The 14,725-nt window shown below is 37.5% G+C and overlaps 1 protein-coding gene across 1 annotated transcript in view; it reads right to left on the bottom strand.

The window, feature by feature from the left end:
• Positions 1–1,347: 1,347 nt before the first annotated feature.
• The window catches only part of ETNK1 (ethanolamine kinase 1), a 34,676-nt gene continuing 21,298 nt past the window's right edge, over positions 1,348–14,725 (bottom strand). The window contains exons 5-8 of the mRNA XM_049822418.1: positions 14,346–14,429; positions 12,522–12,682; positions 10,192–10,265; positions 1,348–8,397 (exon numbers count right to left, since the gene is read on the bottom strand). Of these exons, the coding sequence (XP_049678375.1) occupies positions 8,325–8,397; positions 10,192–10,265; positions 12,522–12,682; positions 14,346–14,429 (392 nt within the window). The 3' untranslated portion in view covers positions 1,348–8,324. The remainder of the gene's footprint in view (positions 8,398–10,191; positions 10,266–12,521; positions 12,683–14,345; positions 14,430–14,725) is intronic.

Below are 14,725 nucleotides of genomic sequence, written 5' to 3'. Positions count from 1 at the left end.
CCGGGGAAGAAAAGAAAGATCCCATGTTACAACATATTATTTCATCAGCACAGGAGATCTCCTCTTCACTGCAATTACAACAGCGAACAAAGAATAGCCACAACTTAGCTCTGTGGAAAGTTCTGAGGATTTGGGCAGTGGACACCAGAGAAACACCATCTCTTGGCTCTAAGCAGCAGCAGTTCAGTAGGGATGAGTAACCCTAGATAACCAGTCATAGTCTGAATATTTTCTATTAAATTGAAAAACAATTCAACTCACCCATTTTGTAGTAGTAGTACTTCAGCAGCAAAAAGCTCCATGGAAATAGGCCACATGTTTAGGTCAAGAGCCAGCAACGGAGCATTTTGATAATCTCGGGGGGGGGGGGGGCTGCTGAAGTTGTGTGTATAGACCATCACTCCGTGATCATTACACTTCCAGAAAACAGAGTTAAAAGGTGGAGGCCTTGCAAATTAAGAAGGAAATACATACAAAAACCTACTTAAGCAAAGACACATAAGGCTCAAGTCTCCAGTGTCCTACAACGCTGGGTCAATGCTTTTTCATAGTCTAAAGGTTACTCTACTTTTGCACTCAACAGAACTTTTAAGGTTTTGCTTTATTTGCTTGTTGCCTGTCCCTTACTACACATACACAAACTCTGATAACACCTTAACCAAGTCCACTATGAACAAGACCAAAATTTTGTATTGGGTGTATGCAGGAAATGCCCATTTTCAGTGACATGGATGGCAGGGCACGGATTTTGGCCCAAGGAATGTTTTCCTCAGATTCACTGCAGGCAACTGCACAGGGTTAACTCAAGCCCACATAAAATCTGTATCATGGTGAAATCATTCTCTTTAGGGTGCACAATCACGATGAAGGAAGCAGAGTTTTGTTGATGTACATCAAAACATTCCAGTTAACCCCCAAGCAAGTATTTAACATTGTGCCACTAGCACTGGATGCAAAGCCTTTCCTCAAGTGTCATGGATCAGCCTGTAAAATAGGTCCCCCGTAGTCAACATTGCCTTCATTGTGCACAAATTAAACTTCAGAGCAGCCAAACTCCATATGCTTTCCTCCATTTCCTCAATGGTAGTGAACCCTCCTGACAGCCATGTTCCATCTAATTCCTGCCTCCCAGATGTGACATTTCAGTGGTCAATGACCAAGCCTATTTAATACGCAAATACTTAACTTTGTGCAAGCCAAATACTGGCTCAAATTAGCTGGGTTGTTAATCCCAGAAAGAGGTGTCCATTTGAACACAAGTCAAAAGCCTTGAAGAACTCTGAAGTATTTCGTATCAGGTGCTTTCAAACCTGGGGAAAGCAAAATCATCACAATATATGCTAACAGTGCAGTTAGAAACAAACTTTATTGTTGCAGTCTGAAATTATTTACACAATATAAATCTCTTTGAAAGGTACATTACTTCATTTAATCAGTGGTAGAAGGCCTTATAATAGCTTCAATAACATTTAGTTCAAAAGAAATACAATTCACTCCAATGGATAAATGATGCATCTAAACTCCACAACACACAAGAAGGGTCATGGGGACCTTTTTGGGGGATGACAGTGCTGGAAGATGACAAAAGCTTATTTGTAAATTGAGCTTATTTTATTCACAGGACATAAATGGACTCTTGTTTAAAAGAACACTGAAAAATAAGCAGTAACAAAAAAATGACACAAAACTGAATATAACCCTAATATGCTACGGCCCTGTTTCTGCAAGTATTTAAAGGGTTTTAGATAGCTGGATTAAGAGGCTTGAGATAGAACCAATGAATCTAACTTTAAGTCATATTTAAGAAAGACTGGATACATTCTCGGTGCTGAGACTATTCAAAGCACTTCTGTACAAAGCAGCATTATTAACTACCACAGACTGCATCTGAAATACAAAATGTTAAAAGGAACATTTCTACAAAACAAAATAAACAAAAAAAACTTTCACACACTTAAGACTTGACACCTACCATTTTTTTTTTATAACACTTAAGAATTACTACTACCAAAAGCTTAGAAACATATACTTTTATGAGAAACATTTTTATGTTTCTCTTCTATAGTCTCTTATCTTGTGTTTTGAATGGATCTCTATGTGGGGAAAAAACCCAAACAAACAAAAAAACCACTTAACATAGAAAAAACACAGTTGCAATACAACAAAAATAGGCTGGTGCAGTACCTGAAGCTATTTCAGCATTTATTTTAAAATTTTATTAGATTTCAAGTAACTTGTTTGCTTTCTAAATGTTCACACAACTTTTAATTTCCACCAAGTTTTCTCTGTGTCATCTCTCTATAAAAATCAAATCAAACATATTTGGGAAGTCCATGAATTAAGCTGCACACCAGAGACAGGAGCTCAACCATTTTGAAGGCTACAGAAACAACCAACGTAAAACCCTGAACCAGAAGTTTGGTCAACTGGTGAAGTCTGGCCAGTTCCAAGATCGTAACAGGCTTCAGGGCCATTTCAGTCAGTTTTCTGACATTTCACAATAATAATAAAACCCTTTAATAAAAGAATCTCATGCAGACCACCACCTTATACTATTAAATACACAGAAAAGCCCAACAGACACTTAAGTGTTGCGAATTGATCAACAGCATAGGGCTTTTTTTAATAACCTTTTGGAACATTTCTTCCTTCTCTCCACCCAGGTTGAATGTTTCCAAATCCCAGGAACTTAATCTCTACAGATCAGACCAACTGGAAAAGTCATTTAAAAAAAAATTAAAAACAATGCTTTTTCCAGTGTCTTACCACATCACTTAGATGGAGCACCTCCATACAGGTGGCACATGCAAACGTTTCACACATTTTCCTTTCCATTCCAGAGGTCTATAGGCCACAAAGTTTGGTTTCTTCCAACATGTCCCAACTGGATTTGTGTGGTTTCTCACTGCTGAGAGCCCCTTCCTTAAAAGTTGTGCAGTTGGCTAACAGAACACCTACCTTGCACAATACCAAAGGTCATGGCTTTTCCCATCTTTCACAACTAATGAAAACAATCAGCTTGCAGCCCACAGTAATATTAAAAAAAAAGGGGGAGGGGGGAAGACTGCTCAACATCAGCTTTGCACAACCTCAAGGTTTGCTCAAATGCTTTGTGTTCTCATACTATAATTACAACCTGCCGGGTGTGGAAGAGATGATAGGAGACGGTAGCCAATTCCAGTATGTTAGTAATACAGCACACCTCAGAAGGCATCCAAGAACACAGTGAACAACACAAAAACATTAAAAGAAAGCAAAAATAGACAGCCACCTCAAACACAAGACAGGTAAGATGTGGTCAACCTCCTCTGCAAATTGGAGGAAGGACTACACCAAGCAAGAGATTATATTCCTCTGGGTTATAGCACAAAGCTCTGTTTAATCAGAAAGTTACCTAAATTTGTTTTAAGATTTCTTCTGGTAGAAGTAACAAAAGAATATTTTTGTAAGCTTTTGTTAGGTGCCAGAGACTGTTAAAAAATCTGAACTTCATTTTGAAACAAACTTTACCTTTTACCATTCACTCTTGTTCTTAAACCATGCAGGTAAATAAGCATATCCAATACCTTGCTACATTAAAAGCCCAGGTTTCCATGTGAATTACTTCCCTTTACTTACAGTCAATAAGCCCATCCCTCCTCTTGACTAACACTTCTTTGATAAACTCACTTCCCAGGACCCTAGTAACATAACATGTCAACACCGATAAGCATGCATACCTTTCATCCAGAGCAGGTAAAGCTGACAGGATGTACAAACTGTATCAAGATCAATTTGTCAGATGGACAATGAGATTTACACACCAGTATCTTCCAGCAGAGTTATTAAACACAGCAGTGACAAGAATAAACTAACAGCTTGAAGGACACTATGGAGTTCAAAACAGACAGTGAAAGGCAACAGTAATGAAACAGTCAAGCATTTGGGAAAACTATGCTTCATTATGTCTGTGCTTCCAAGATTAAAGGCCTCTTCAGAAAGGGAATTCCTACACAAAAAAATTCTGATGAGAAGTCATGTACTGACTAAATAGAACACAATTTTAGTCCAGGAGGAAATAGTGATGATTAAGCACGGAAAGGAAACTTCTATACTCATGCTTCCCCTAATGAAGTAGGGTTGTGGACACAGGGAGGAGGGGGAGGGAATGGCACACAGGGGAAATACCTCAGTTAAGTTTCAAATAGTCTAAAGGGGCTACCAATAGTTCTAGTGTTGAGGAAAATGACTGGCAGAACTATTTTAGTGATTTGGGCATTTATTATGAACATTTACAAGTTAGCAACTAATCCCATTATAAGGCTATATTGACCAAAAACATTTAAGTTGGGGGACTTCTATCACAACTAACTCAATTGCTGTCACCATGGGAGCGCACACTTTAAGAGTACTTCAATTCAACATGCTTATGTTTAGAAGTCACCAGCATTCGAGAACGTATAGGAAATTTTTGGAAGTTTAAACCATTTTAACAGCTTTCCCTATTCCACAGGTACTACATGTACCTCCAACACAGTTTGCCCTATTATTAGAATAGACTTTCTCTTCATCTTAGTTCTGTACGAATTCCTTTATTCCCAGAATCATTCCCAAGAGCAAGATGTCAAAAAAAGCTAACGGGGAAAAAAAGACACCAGACACTCAAGGCTATAAATGGATACCTTAACAAAAAACTATTATGCTCTGTTACAGGTCAATTTAACAAAAGAAGTCCGCACACAGAGTTAAGATTTCTTCTTTACATCAAAATTTCTACAAAATAGGAGAGAATACAATGCAATACACGAGTCCATAAATGCAAGATACAGTACAATTCACACTAATTTACAAATGGTTATTTACACTGTTGTATATACATATACAGTCAGACCTGGTTAATGCAAATTTGGTAAGTCCTTTTAAAATGCAAATCAAAAAGTGTAAATGAAGGAATTTAAAATTATGTGACAAGAGACCAGTTATCATTCAGAAATCTGTAATGCCTAGGTGACCTAAGAAATTAGGCATGGATTAGCCAGATCTGACTGCAGAAATGAGAAGAAAAAAATTCACACTATTCTGCTTTACAAAAGCAACCAGGCCACTATGGTCTATTGACTTGATGCTATTTATGCAAGAATGCCCTTACTAATAATTCTATTCATATTTACAATATAGGTTTAACTACAGTAAGAATTATTAATTATGGCATTCATGCCCTTAGCTTAACATAAAGGCAACAGAATATCTTCTTGGCAAGTCACAGTCAAAACTACTACAGGATGTTTCTAGAGCTCAGTCATTTTTTGTCCTCCTTCAAGTATCTTAACATTTTTATTAAAGAGACTGAGATAAATTAATTGAAACAAGTACATGTTCTCTAGTTTGGTGCTCTAGTACCTAATTTACATTCAGAAGGTCCTGTATTCACAGTTTCAAGCTACCTTATAATCTGCAATGCTATTGCAAACTACTACTTCAAGCTTAACACATCTGTAGATATTCCTTAGCAAGTGAGAATATCTGAGTGCTACTGGCTCAAATGATGTGGAACAAGGCTCAAGGTAACTGGCATTTCATTTTGGAAAATGTTTTACAGTATTTCCTCAGAACTTATCAAGAATTGTTTTAATCTGCACTTGTCTTGAAAGAAAGCTGATGCAAAGCAGCATTTCAGTGTGTAAAATCAACTTCAACATGCAAAATGAGAGCCTCTACCAGTACTACAGTCAACCACTGTAACCTGTGATGATCCTTGTGCTTCTTCAAAGTGGCTCAGGAAAAGCTTGCAGTATTTACTATCTGCTTCAAAGTGCTTTTACGGGATTCAGTGGAACTTCGCTCCACAAAAATGAGATTGAGCTGCACTCATGAAGAGCTTTGGTTCTGCAGAAGCAAGCTTCCGCTCCTACAGTTATTGCTACTTGAGCTATACAACCAAAAATACTACTGAAAAAAATACACTAACTCCAAACTTAAATAGTACTGGTACCTGAAAAGGGAATGTGTTTTGCCAACTGTTGGAAGAGTTAGGATCTGTCAAGTGTTAGATTTCCCAAGACCAAGTGAACTTCACAGCCTTTTTCAAATATTTCACAGATACAAAGCAACACTGCCAGAAATAAAGCCACCACTTGAAGAAAATAGTAGTAAGAGTTCAAAAACCTTTATCACTCTTACTTCCAAGCAAATCTTGCTGAACTTAAAGGGACTACTACCAAGACAGCAAGGTATTATTCAACATACGTCAATAATGTCAACAGGGAGAAAGTACGGAAGATTAAAGTCTTCAGTGCTTTCATGAGCTCTAGCAACATCCTTGATAACTGCTACAAAGGAAAACGTAAATGTCTATTTTAGCTATGTGTTTCTATTTAACTACCAGGAAAATTTGTCCAGTTTAGTAGCCTCCAGCTAACAAATGCTAACGAAAATGGTTACCTAATTTCAAGTTAGAAAAAAAAATCCCAGTTCTCTCATTTGTATTAGGATTTTAAGGGTTTTGACTGAAGGAAATAAAAAAAATGGAAAGAGATGAATATAAACAAGAGGAAAAAAATCCCAAACCTTGCTTTTGTAAAATAACAGAATGCCATTCAAAATGGTCTTTCAATGTGAAAATTTTTCATTCACATCAATTTTCTTTGTCCTGAATCAATCCAAGCTTTTGTAAAGCACATATGTATATATATGTATGCGTGTGTGTATACACATATACACATATATACACACAGCAGTGTGCCATAAAGCAATTTTGAATAAATATCTTTGCTGGAGCCTGTACAACAGACTCCCCACAATATTTACTCTTCAGGTAAGTTTGTGTTTGCACGTGTATATGCACACACACAGACTTTGTACATGTGGGCACTTATGTGACCAAAGTGCAAAGTTTTTCAGAGTATAATCAGAGTTGAGTACATGCCTGCCCAACTCCACACTGCATTGTTGGGTTTTATTTGTCTGTTGTGGGTTTCTCCTCCTCCCACCCCACCCACCCCCCCTCCCCCTTCCAGATTTAAAGCCTCTTTTCCACACGAAATTATACATTGTTTAAGTAAACATTTTCTTTTCAATTCACATTTTGTAATCCAGACCATTCTTAGTATCATAGCTTTAAGAAATAAGAAAACGTGTGTGACGATCAAAGCCCCATTGTTCAAGTCATATACTTTTCCATATTATCCTTCAAACTGGAGACTTTGAAAAGTAATTCACTGCCACAGGAAAAAAAACAAACAAAAAAACCCCCAAAATACAAAACAAACCCCAGACATACCAGTATCTGCAACTACAGGACCAAGCATTTAAGACTAGAATCCAAGGTTAGAAGATGACAAAGCAGAAAGATGTCAACAATATATGAACTGTAAACCTAAGTGTCTGCTCCCCAGTACAACAGAATCTCTGTTCACTAATCTTCAGTTCAATAGTCCATTCCGCTAGATACTGCTGAAGCACATCAGATATATAGACACCAGAATAGTGTTCAAATTTAGAATCAAGGTTCAAAATGGAATATAGTTTTTGAATAGGGCTCTTTTGCTTTAAAAGTACACTTAATAAACAAGCAACTTTCCCACACAGAAGTTAGAGATGGTACCTTGTCCATCTAACACTATGATGGTACGTATCCTCAAAGAATCTGATAGCCAACAGAACTTTTGCATTTCTACAGCTTAATGCATCAAGAAGGAAAAAAATCAAAACGTCATTTATCATTTCAGCAAGCTGGTTGATTCTTATATGAAAGAAAAGTACCATCATATGGAAAGCTACCTTTTTTGTTTTTTAAAAAAGGGGGAAAAAATAAAGATCATCCTGATCTTTTTCCCTGGTTACACCACAGTGGTGATCTCACAAGTCTATTATCACTCATTTTGCTTGTATACATCTAAAACATTAATATTCTCTGACCATGTTTTCTTTAATATAAGTTAATGCAACTTCAATAAAATAAGTTGTTTAAACAAATCCTTTGGAACAACTTCACTGTCTGCACCCAACTTTTACAAAAATGATGAAAGCAGCAATGGAATCATGTTAAACTTGTAATAAATAATTCACATACAACATATGTTAAATTACAGAGAAGGATTAAATTGCCATTTCTACAACTTTTTATAGATTTAGCAAGTTTCTAATCCGTTTTATATCAACAGCAGTACATATGATCTTCATATTAAATTTAACATTGAAGGACTGTTTAGAGGCATTATTTATAAAGCAAGAACCACCAAGTGAGCATTACAGAACTTCAACAAATATTTAGCTTTTTTTCCAGTATCTGTTCTCAGAAAAGATTCAGGGGTTGTCTATCCACTTGGTAAGTTTCTTCCTCTTCATTACTCAGGAAGAGTTAGTGTCATCACCTCCAGCTTCATTTTGAAATACTGGTTAAACCGAACTATTGCATACCTATTCAAAGGAAGAGAGAGATTTGAAGTTAAGAGCAGATAACTCCTTATACAAAACCAGCCACACCAGGTGGGACTAGTCAAAAGTCCACCTACCCCAGTACACTGTTTCCAACATTGACCTTTAGCAGCTGTCAAAGGAAGAAATTAAGAACAGAGCAACCATATTATGGTACTTCCTCAGCACCACCACCCCACTCCCAGCTTGCTACAGTTTGCAAAACAGATGCTGTTCTGGAATTATCAAAGGTGGTGGTTTTGTGTTTAATAGTTCTTAACAGAATGTCCAACAACGGATAGCTACAACTCCTGAGAAATCTTATCTTGATCATTGCAAGAATGACATTTTATTCAAAACTGAGAAGTTTTCGGGTTCTACCACCTGTGCTTTAACTTGGGGTTTTGTGCCATCTAGTGGTTACTAACAAGTACTTCTACTTGAGAATAATTAGATACAAGAAGAAATTCGTATTTGTCTCATTTACAAAAATGACACAACTAAGCCTAGTAAACTGGCTTAGTCTGTGCAAAAAATTCTAAAGTGTGATCTTTTACCAAATGAAATGATTAATCACCTCGCCCAGTCCCCAATAGAAAGATGAATTCCTCTGCTTGTGAGCAGGAAAGACCATTTAAAAAAAATGCCAAAGACATACATCTACACCGTTGGCCAGCATCTCAGGAAACAGAACTTAACTTTCATTAGCTTTACGAAGACTCTTAAAAAACCTAGGAATTTCCAAGATCAACACTCCATGCAACAAATAGTAAACAAGCCCCTTTGTACAAAACAGCCCCGTTTCCTGACTCTTGGTCCTGGTTTTGGCTGGGATAGAGTTAATTGTCTTCCTAGTAGCTGGTATAGTGCTATGTTTTGGGTTCAGTAGGAGAAGAATGTTGATAACACTGATGTTTTCAGTTGTTGCTAAGTAGTGTTTAGACTCAGTCAAGGATTTTTCAGCTTCTCATGCCCAGCCAGCAAGAAGGCTGGAGGGGCACAAGAAGTCGTGAGGGGACACAGTCAGGGCAGCTGACCCCAACTGGCCAAAGGAAAATTCCATACCATGTGATGTCATGTCTAGTATATAAACTGGGCGGAGTGGGGCGGGGGGGGGGGGGGGGGGGGGGGGGAATTGCCACTCAGGGAGTAACTGGGCATCAGTCAGCAGATGGTGAGCAATTGCATTGTGCATCACTTGTATATTCCAATCCTGTTATTGTTAGCATTATTGGTTTCTTCCTTTCTGTTCTGTTAAACTGTTCTTATTTCAACCCATGAGTTTTACCTTTCCCCCCGCCCCTGATTCTCACCCCCATCCCACTGGTTGTGTGGGGAGTAAGCAAGCAGCTGCATGGTGCTTAGATGCTGGCTGGGGTTAAACTACAACACTTGAGTTGGAAATGCAGGTCTTGCATCTGACAGATAGTACGCCATACTGACCAACTTGGCATTAATGCCTTTGTCTCTCCAACAAAAAAAAACAAAACCAAAAAACCCAACACTCAATGCCCCAAAACATTTACTCCTTTAGTTATGTTCCTTGCCCTGTTATGCCATGTGTTTTAAGCCCAGGGCACATACTAATACAGAGAACTTTTAGCAATAAAAAGCACAGACAGACAGCTTTTACTGTCTTGTTTTTTCTTAATTTTTAAGAGTTATAGTATGATCACATAGATCAGGTCTGTTGCTCAGACCTCATAGTTTCTGATAGCTGAGGTGCTGGACTAGATGGCCCCACAGATTCTTTCCAGCCTCAAGTATTCTATGATTCTATGTAGGAAGCACACTTACCCTAGAAAATCAAAGTCAATGGTGGAATATTTGGCTTGAATTAGAGCCCACAATCCCCAAAAGAAGTGGGAAGCCTGAAAGAAAAAAAATGAAACATGTAAACATATTCTTGCATCGAGACAAAAAGTTATCTACAAGAGAACTCTCAAACCCCAATCTTTTTGTAAAGTTATTTGATATCTCTTTACCAAAAAGACTGGTAAACAAGTATTATAGAATTAATTACTGGCAGCCGGAGGAGTAAATCCTGACTCTCCATGTGTCACTTTGAAGAAAAATAATGTTGCATTTATGAAACAGGCCATCTATTAAATAGACTGTTGTACAACTATATATACCATGTTAAAAAATGCACATAAATAAGACTATCTCATGTCTACTGCTGCTACTTAAATTTGTTATTCTACAGATACTCAACTCTAGTGCAAATACAAAATTCCTTTTGAAGCTTTGATTACAACCCTTGGCCATTATAACTACAACTCACTTGGACAAAGAGATATAATCTGTAGCTATAGAAGAGAATCTCTAATTCATCAGCATTTACACAAATTTCTCATCTGTTCCAAACTTACTTCTGAGTCCAGATAAGTAGTCTAGAAGCACATTTCAGTTTCAGATTGAAACTATGGATTACAGTCATGATATGATTGCTAGTATACTTCAAATGGACAAATAACATGTAATGGCCATGAGCTTGATACTCTCCTTGTGCAAGGCCTTTCTGGACCACCCAGGTTACAAGTGATATACTTTAGACTTCTGTTCAGTAAATAACTGCTTACAGTAATTACCTAAATTGCTTCCTGAAACTTGCATGTAACACTTTACCAGAAGCATAGAAGACGCATGCACACATGCCTGAGAACACCTTAAAATGGCAACTATTGTACATACACGTGAATCTTTCTTGTACCTGCAGTTTAAATAACTTCACCTGATAGCAAGCAGTTTGGCATTTTACACCAGCATCCAGTAAGTTTAGTTTGTATTTTCTCTTAACAAAGCTTCCCATGTTAACTGACACAAGAGTGTTTAGCAGTATTTATGCATCATGTGTGATCTATAGGCAAGTCTTGAGCTGTTCTCCAGGGACTCTATCCTCTTAAACATTAGCATGACCATAGTTTAAAACTGACAAAAAATGCTATGTATTTTAAAACAGACCACCAGCCTTCTTAATTGCAGATCTATGAATAGTTTGGCATGCTATTCTTCAGGAGAAAGCAAAATAAAAGCTACCTAGCTATTGGGTAAAGGCACTTTTGCTGTAGCATTTCCTGTCACATCCTCTAGGCAAAACAAGATCAGCGCTAGTCGGAAAACATAACAAAAATAATGTGAACATATAAAGTATCTTCCAAAATCCCACAGACAGAATTTGGAAAAAAGATGACGACATCTTCAAACTGCTTCTAACAGCATACATAATTGGGACATTCAAAGACTCAATGCCACACCTATTTGACTTCTTATTCTACCTCCATGAATTACACTTGATGTGGGGGTTTTTTTTCCCATGAAGGACAAGGCACCAAAGACAGATCAAAATTGAACATGCTCCATCCTTTCAAAGGGAAAGAACAAGGGAATGAAGCTTTTACATCCAAAGCCTGTGAAAGAAACTGACAAACAGAAGACAGCTTATAACACATGAGATACAGGAGGAGCAGGGAGCAGAGTAACACAGCCAGCCCTCACACACTACAGAAAGGCAGAAATTCTGGGGAACCACATGAGACTAACATGTGCACTTCACTACCATTTAAACCACTAAGGCAACCAAAACCAAATCTAAAGGCAACTTGCTGCTTGCCAAGACACTGCAAGCAAGGAAAGAGTTAAGGTAGTATTGAAAGACTCTAGAGTGACCCAATTATCTGTTAAAAACAATTCTTAAAAAAATTAAAGTATCCTAGTTTCACTCTTAAAATTTTAACATCTTATTTTAAAAAGGCTTTTTAAGTCATAAGATTTATAGGTCTTTATGAAGCACTACCTTGCTCTTCTGTCTTACCATTACAAGAAATAGCACAGACCTACCATAAGCTCTAGCCAACTCAAAATGCCAGACCAATAAGCAGCCAATAGAAATACTCACTAAAAGCTCATCTTGTTTGCTGAATGCTCACTGCCTCTTTCACTAGGAATATTCTACAGAGAATTTTTAACACACAACATAGCAGAAAGCTTCCATAGGCCAGGTTAAAGAAGTTTTTCCTTACATTCCACAGCGCTCAGAATAAGAAACTGGCAATTAGATTTGTCCATAGAGTAGCAGGCTTCTCTTCAGCATTTTAATATATTCTAATCAAGTGTTTGTTATTTACCAGTGCGAACTGATTGACTTGGACATATAGAACTTCAACTTCTTTTTCACTGACTTCTGTGCCAAATCCTTTATATTCTTTGTAGGCCTCAAGGTAAGATCTCAGCCATTGTTCCTGTAATTTTCTGTTAGGATAAAGGCTGTAGTCTACCTCATTTACTCCTAGAAAAAGAAAAAATAGCTTTTAGACACCGAAAGGTTCTAATAAGACCGTTAGAATCACATTACTGGACTAATTCCCCCCCTCCCCACCCTCAACACACATGCACAAATTGATGTGGACTAATATCAGTGTTTTTATTTTGACCTGACTTTATCAGTTACGTGTTGGCAAGAATGTCTCTCACACAAATCAGAGCTTTCAACGTAGCAGAGAGTTTTATGCTATATATGTTTTCAGCCACATACATATTGAGAGAAGACTCAAGAAAAAAGTATTTGCATTATGAAACAAAAGCCCTCCCAAACATATTAAATATTACACATTTCATAGGAAAAGGGACTTGTATGCAACAATATCCAAAGCTGAATCCAGATGCATATACATTGTCACCAACTAAGCTCAAATATGAGAAAAATTTACTAGCAGTCTACTTCTCTCCTCCACAGGGTATTAGTAGAATTAGAAGTCTTATCTCCATAACCACTCTTTTTGCCACATTTTTCTTCCTATACTGGAGGATGCTTAGTCACAGGCCATAAGGAGTCTGTCAGGAGTCCCAAACACAGTTCACTCCCACTAGCTATCATTACCAGAGGACTTGAATTCTCCTTAAGTCTTATTTTATGAACTGTGCAACCCCCTAGCACCTAAACTCTTTCCTATGTCAGATCTACTCAAATTTAGCTTTAAAAAGAATATCAGATTTTTACTGGATGGATAGAGAATAGTGGAGTGAGAGCACAACTGTCCTTCATAGGCAAAAGAAAAAAAAAGGTATTTGTGCATTTAAGTCTTCTTACTGTACTTAGCCCTTTAAAGATGGCATCAAACTCTGAGAAGTCCCAGATGAAAAATCAAAAGCTCTCAAAGGCATTTTGTAAAGAATTCAACTTGCCTTCCAAATACTTAAATTACCAAGTACACAAATTATCAAGTATACCCTCTGAGGTTTTTTTTTTTTAAAGTTATCTAGACTTAACATTCCATTTCTGAAACAACAACTGGTAGATTAAGGCCCCTAATTTCGCCATAGTGCACTTTCTGTCCGTACTAATCATTGTGTAGGTTTTTCCTGTCGCCCCATCATCTGAAATAACACAGCAAACGCTCAAGGTTATTTCTGTCTTACAGAGTAAATGGAATGGGCATTCACTGAAAAAGTTTGAACTAGTTAATGAATGACTGTACAAACACCTTTTTCCCATGTCTTAGCTTTTACCTCTCATTTTATGACATGACTCAAGGGCAAGTACTTAGCACACACATTCAAAGCCACCAAAAAACCCCACATAAGCCTGCCATTTGGAACTGTAGAACCACACAGCATATTCTCAATATACACCTATAGTGTAAAAGATACATCCGCAGTGTTTAATTACAGTGAGCTGTCTCTGCTGTGTCATTTCACAGAAGGATACAGTCAAAGCTGCGAGTTCTGTATTTATTTAACTCTACAAAAACTTAGGCCATGATGTTCCCATTTCTGGGTTAGCAGAGCTGCAAAAGAAGGGCATTAACTGGCCTGCAAGATAAGACATCAACATATTTTGATACCATCAGATAAACAGCTATATAACTGTATCTGGATACACAGAGACAACACGCAAGAATGAGGCTTTTCATAAAACCAGTTTGCCTTTACCTCAGAAATCCAGTTTTTACCTGCAAATTCATTGAAGTGATTTCCAATGTCATAAGCCAGGTAGTTGTATCCAGAGTACTCATAGTCTATGAACTGCACATCACCTATGAGAGACACAACAGCAGCAACATCAGAGTCCATATCAAATGAAGTCACAGCCCTAATCCTTTGGTATCCTCTGAAGTTTTGGGGGAAAACCAAAACAAAACCACACACCTGTCTTTCTTGTGCCCAGTTGTGTGCACTCAGACATTCCAGGGTAAGGCTGTGATTTTTATGATATGAGATCCCCTGGAGTAATTACTCAAGAAAGCTCTTAGATAATTACTTAGAGCTTACCATTCTCTATTTTTAAACTCTGAATAGCAGAATTTCAATTTTAACTTCTACCACACGAGGG

Source organism: Accipiter gentilis, chromosome 18, assembly GCF_929443795.1.
Source record: "Accipiter gentilis chromosome 18, bAccGen1.1, whole genome shotgun sequence".
In the NCBI taxonomy this organism is placed as follows: Eukaryota; Metazoa; Chordata; class Aves; order Accipitriformes; family Accipitridae; genus Astur; species Astur gentilis.
The sequence above is the reverse complement of the archived record's forward strand: the minus strand, read 5'-3'. Positions and strand labels throughout refer to the sequence as shown.